Source organism: Camelina sativa, chromosome 14 (assembly GCF_000633955.1).
Source record: "Camelina sativa cultivar DH55 chromosome 14, Cs, whole genome shotgun sequence".
Lineage (NCBI taxonomy): Eukaryota > Viridiplantae > Streptophyta > Magnoliopsida > Brassicales > Brassicaceae > Camelina > Camelina sativa.
In genome coordinates this window covers 19545988-19551855 of record NC_025698.1, presented here as the reverse complement: position 1 = coordinate 19551855, position 5868 = coordinate 19545988, and the positions used below count along the sequence as shown (strand labels likewise).

The window sequence follows — 5868 nt, the reverse complement described above, 5'->3', positions numbered from 1 at the left end:
ATAAGAATCCTCGGAAATCAAAGAAAGGTGCAATTCAAACCGAGGTTAAGATAACCATAGACATGGCCGCGGCAAACCCTAAGGAACCGATCAATGAGGTTTGGGACGCTGAACCTCAAGTTCCTGAAGGTATTTATAATAATGAGATCTCAATAAATTATATCATGTCTGGAATTCAATGGAACCGGAAATATGTCGACATTGATGAAATATTTGCATACAAGGTAGCACTGGAAATAAATGAGGATCATGAACCCACGTCCATATTAGAGTGCACTCAAAGACCAGATTGGTTAAAATAGAAAAGAAGCCATAGACGTGAAGTTGAATTCATTAAAGAAAAGGAATGTGTTTGGTCCGATCATAATGACACCATTCGATATAAAACCAGTAGGACACAAGTGGGTCTTTGTGAGGAAGAGAAATGAGAATAATTAAATCGTGAGATATAAGGCACGGCTTGTAGCACAAGGATTCTCTCAAAGACCAGGAATAGATTATGAGGAGACATACTCCCCTGTGATGGATGCAACGACTTTTAGATATTTGATTAGTCTGGCTATAAGAGAAACTTGACTTGCGGCTAATGGATGTAGTGACCGCATATTTATATGGTCCACTGGATAATGAAATATATATATATAAGATTACCAGAGGGTATTGAGCTCAAAGATAAGAAAGGTTCTCGAGAACAGTACTGCATAAGGCTGAACAAATCCCTTTATGGACTGAAACAAAGTGGGCATATGTGGTACAATAGACTAAGTGGGTACCTAGCCAAAGAAGGTTATAAGAATGATCCCATCAGTCCATGTATTTTTATAAAGAAATTTGCAAACAAAGGATTTGTAATCATAGCAGTATATGTGGATGATTTGAATATCCTAGGAACCTCTAGGGAAATCGCCCAAACAGTTGAATATATCAAGAAAGAGTTTGAAATGAAAGACCTAGGTAAAACTAAGTTTTGTTTAGGATTGCAGCTTGAGTACATAAATGATGGAATCATTGTGCATCAAATGGCATATACTGAAAAGGTACTCAAGAGATTCAATATGGACCATGCTCACCCATTGACCAGCCCAATGGTTGTGAGAAGCCTTAATTTGGACAGTGATCCATTCGGTCCAAAGAAGGACGATGAAGAAGTTCTCGGTCCTGAAGTGCTATACCTCAGTGATATAGGAGCTTTAAAGTTCTTGGCTAGCCACATTAGACCAGACATTTGTTTTGCCGTAAACCTCCTATCAAGATTTAGTTCTTGTCCGACCCAAAGGTACTGGAACGGTATCAATTATATATTGCGTTACCTACAAGGAACGATGGATTTGGGTTTATTTTATACTAACCATAACAAATAAGGTTTAGGTTGTTTTGCTGATATAGGTTATCTATCAGATCCACATAATGCTAGATCTCAAACCGGCTATGTGTTTACACACGGTGGTACAACAATTTCATGGCGTTCAATGAAGCAGACTATTGCGGCCACATCATCTAATCATGCAGAAATTCTGGCTATGCATGAGGCTAGTCGTGAGTGTGTTTGGTTGAGGTCAATGACTCAACACATCAGATCAGATTGTGGAATGGCCAATGACCAGGAACTGACTATCATGTATGAAAAAAACACCGCTTGTATCGCACAGCTCAAGGAAGGTTACATCAAGGGAGATCGGACGAAGCACATTTTGCCTAAGTTCTTCTTCACACATGAACTACAAAAGGCCGATGAAGTTCAAGTGGTACAAGTTTAATCTAGCGACAATTCAGCCGATCTTTTCACCAAGTCATTACCAACGTCAACATTTAGGAAGCTCACGCATCAGATTGGGATGCGTAGACTCAAGGACTTTTCGTGATGCTTAGAACAAGGGGAGTAATACGTGTTGTACTCTTTTTCCTTCATCATGATTTTGTCCCAATGGGTTGTCCTGGTAAGGTTTTAATGAGGCAGCATCTCCAAGCATATTATGATGATCTCTTAGCATTTTTATCTGCACGGTTATATCATTCAAGGGGGAGTGTTGTAAACCATTAAAGATGAATCTCCATAACCGGCCCATACATGTCCAAGTCCACAAGGCCCATTGTCCTACCTTCTCATATTCATTGTCGGTTTAGGATTCCTATTTTATTTAGGGCTTTGTGTACTACTATATATATATACTCTTATTCGATTAAATGAATAACACAAGAGAATACAACTTCTAGTTTCCTTACTTTCATAACAAGGTTAGTTTTTTGGGGACTTACCTCACATGTGCGTTTTCTTCCCTTTTGCTAAACCCAAAATTACACAAGTCATTAGTATAATTTTTGTTGTAATACAAAAAGTTTTGGCCCTCAAAAGCTACAAATGTTTTTTTGGACCATGAGCAGCATTTGCAAACCTTGCTCGCTCTCAGGACCGCGTCTGAAATCTGAATTAACAGTTGTCTTTTGAAAAAAGGCTAATCTTATTCTTTACCTTGTTAATGTTATTCTTTACTCTTTGCTCGATTTATTTGAAAACGATAATTACTTTATCGATAATGATTAGTATCTTTTCATCATAAGAGACAAGAAAAGAAAAAAAAAGTTACAAAATTAGTTGTATTAAAGTCAAACCAACAAAACTAATCATGTTGAGTATGATGATAATGATGACACACTAATAATGTTAGGATGTCATCGAAAAGCATGCTATGGTATGAAAAACATGTCAAAGAGAAGATCCTCATACACAATCACACAACCGATCATTCAAAATTAAAAAAAAAATATTACTTGCATGAACTGTTGACAAAAAAAAGAAGTAATAAACGTCACATATTTTCAAACTTGGATGCATTATCTCAAATTTTATTAATGGGTCTGTCATTCCTGATTTATGTATCGATCATTTTTGTACAAAGCAATTTATGCCAACAAAAAACTCACACATACATGCATATCCACGAGAGTTTCCACTAATCAACCTTGCGTATACAGCACTAAACCGTGTCTTTTGCCACCGACAATTTCAGCTCCGAGCGGTAGCGAGCGGGTTTGTGTTCTCTAGTACCACAATAGGAAAGAAATGGACTGAACTGTGTTTCATACAGTATTAAACAATTTTTGTATCCGTTCAAAGCTAAGACAGTTGCATTTGCAACAATCAGCCGAATTTTTCCAACAGTGTCGTTACCAAAGAAACTCAGAGCTTTCTATGATCATGTATCGTTTGATCATTATGATGATTTAAGAAATGCTCCCTCACCCAAAACATAGTCCCAAAAACCTTTAAAATATTAACTTTCAAAACCCTTTTGGTTGAATGACGAAGGATAGTGAGTTTGCCAGTTCAATCTCAGGAGAAAAGAGATTAAAACAAACCTAAGCAAACACAAAAAACACAGTTGCGAAACATGTGTATAAAGAAGCATCACCGGAAGAATAGCAAACCATTAATAAGAGGAGAATACTGAAGTTCCAGTACAAGGCATAAGCCCGAAATGCAATCAATCTAGAGAAAGAAAAATAAAATAAAATAAAAAACAGATAAAAATCCAGTAGCATCCACGATTAAGAAAAAAGCAAACAAGGACAAGAATTAGACGGCCTTACAAGCTTCGGGATAGCAATAGGAAGATTAAAAAAACAAACCACCAAGCAGAAACATAATTTATCAGATAACTTTAGAATAGAGTGAATAACAAAACAAGTCACAAACTTAGGTCTCCTTCTGTTCTTCAGCAGGCTTTGGTGCTGCTGCTGCTGCTTCTTTGATCTCCTCAGCACCTTCGTCCTAATCAATCATCAAAATTAACACAATTAGACTCATATCAACACAAGGATGGAACATCAATCAGACCTATGATTATCCTAATGCAGAAGTGAACCATCTGATTTCAAAACCTATGATTATCTCTACAGAATGATAACAGAAACAAACCACAATGAACAGTTTCAACGAATGGAAGATGTGTTTAGTTACCTGCATGTCAGAAGTCCACAGAGTAAGGTTGTCACGAAGAAGCTGCATGATCAAGGTACTGTCCTTGTATGACTCCTCGCCTAGAGTATCTAACTCAGCAATGGCTTCATCAAACGCCTGTTATATACATACATCCCAATAAATCAATACACACACATAAAACACAATAGACTCAAAGCCTCAAAACAGATCAGAAACGTTTCCATCACCTGCTTAGCGAGATTACAAGCACGGTCTGGAGAGTTAAGAATCTCATAGTAAAACACAGAGAAGTTCAAAGCCAAACCAAGACGAATCGGGTGCGTTGGAGCCAATTCAGAATTCGCAATATCCTACAAACAAACAAACATAACAAACAGATTCACAAACTATAGATCTAACCAAATTCTAGATTCCAATTTTCAGATCGGAGACTCGCACCTGAGCGGCTTTGTAAGCGGTGAGAGTATGTTCAGCGGAATCTTTCCTCTCTTGACCAGTCTTAAACTCAGCCAAATACCTATGATAATCTCCCTTCATCTTAAGGTAAAAGACCTTAGAATCACCATTAGCAGAAGCTGGAACAAGCCTAGTATCAAGAAGCTTAAGGATACCGTCACAGATTTTGGATAACTCAGATTCAATCTTGCTTCTGTAATCACGGATCGTGGCGACATGGTCATCGTTACCGCGGCTCTCTTCCTTCTGTTCGATTGAAGAGATGATACGCCACGAAGCACGGCGAGCGCCGATTACGTTTTTGTAAGCGACGGAGAGGAGGTTACGTTCCTCGACGGTGAGTTCGTCTTTGTCGACGGCTTCAGCGACTTTTTCCATGAATTCTACCATTTCTTCGTAACGCTCCGCTTGTTCGGCGAGTTTCGCGAGGTAGACGAACTCTTCCCTCGNTACGTTCCTCGACGGTGAGTTCGTCTTTGTCGACGGCTTCAGCGACTTTCTCCATGAATTCTACCATTTCCTCGTAACGCTCCGCTTGTTCGGCGAGTTTCGCGAGGTAGACGAACTCTTCCCTCGCCGAGGAGGATGATGCTGGTGGTGCCGCCATTAGAGAGATCGGAGATGATGAAACGATTCAGATCTGAGAGAGAGAGAGAGAGAGAAAGATTTGTGTTTTTCTTTTTGTTGTTGTTGGTTGGTGCTGTGAAAAGAGATATTTTTTTTTTGTTTTAATTTGAGTGAGTGGGGAGCGATGATTGCGAAAAGAGAAGGAAGGAGAACCGTTGGATTAAAATGTGTTTTGGAGAAAAAGTACACGGGAATTTTCAACATCTCTTTGCCTTTTCCGATTACTTTTTGGGTTAGTTTTCATTTTCTTTTTCTTTTTTTAAATGTGAAAAAGGTTACTTTTGTTAAATTCTTTGTTATGATAGATTTTCTTAATGGGCCTTTTGGTGCATGTTGGTGTTTTTGTAAATTTCTTCTGACTTAGCAATTTGTTTTTTTTTATATAGTTTTATGAAAAATTTATTTTTACATGGGAATATAGGGAAAAAATGGTAGAATATAGGTTATGTCAAAAATAAAATTTGTTCTTGGAAAATAGAAGTTTAAATAAACAGAGAGTCTAAGTAAACCAAGTTTTCCAAAAGTTTATAATTTCTCTGTTTTCATTTTAGAAAAAAAAAATTAAAAGTTTATAATTTTTCTGTTTCACAAATAGTATCATTTTAGAGAAAAAAATTTTGTTTCACAAAGAGTGTCATTATATATTTCCAATATTTTTAAATACTAAATTCAAAGCATATTTCATTGAATTTAAATCATAAACTACTTATTAAATAGGATCAAACATATATAATTCAAAATTTTCTTAATTTGTGTGAAATTTGTCAAAATAATTTTTTTGTGAAGCAGAGGGAATATCAAACTTTTTAGTAGTTGAGCCTACTGAAAAATGTTTTTGTCTCATG

At 37.0% G+C, this 5868-nt stretch overlaps 1 protein-coding gene across 2 annotated transcripts; it reads right to left on the bottom strand.

Moving 5' to 3' along the window:
* LOC104742025 (14-3-3-like protein GF14 phi) lies at window positions 3407–5105 on the bottom strand. 2 transcript variants are annotated; one of them, XM_019236375.1, is made up of 5 exons: window positions 4854–5105; window positions 4379–4726; window positions 4168–4290; window positions 3959–4075; window positions 3407–3769 (listed from the first exon to the last, which is right to left on the bottom strand). In XM_019236375.1, the coding sequence occupies exons 1-5, from the start codon at window positions 5001–5003 to the stop codon at window positions 3695–3697; spliced, it is 813 nt and encodes a 270-aa protein (XP_019091920.1). In that variant the 5' UTR covers window positions 5004–5105; the 3' UTR covers window positions 3407–3694. The 2 variants fall into 2 exon arrangements, with proteins under 2 accessions (XP_019091920.1, XP_010461289.1); XM_010462987.2 differs by having other exon boundaries at window positions 4379–4841; window positions 4969–5105.

Bases quoted from the DNA above. Each gene is read 5' to 3' on its own strand.
- LOC104742025 (XM_019236375.1), bottom strand. From the start codon at position 5,003: ATGGCGGCACCACCAGCATCATCCTCCTCGGCGAGGGAAGAGTTCGTC. The intron at 4,291-4,378 runs GTGCGAGTCTCC...GTTTGTTTGTAG, and splicing joins CCGCTTACAAAGCCGCTCAG to GATATTGCGAATTCTGAATT. The intron at 3,770-3,958 runs GTAACTAAACAC...ATGATTGATTAG, and splicing joins TGTGGACTTCTGACATGCAG to GACGAAGGTGCTGAGGAGAT.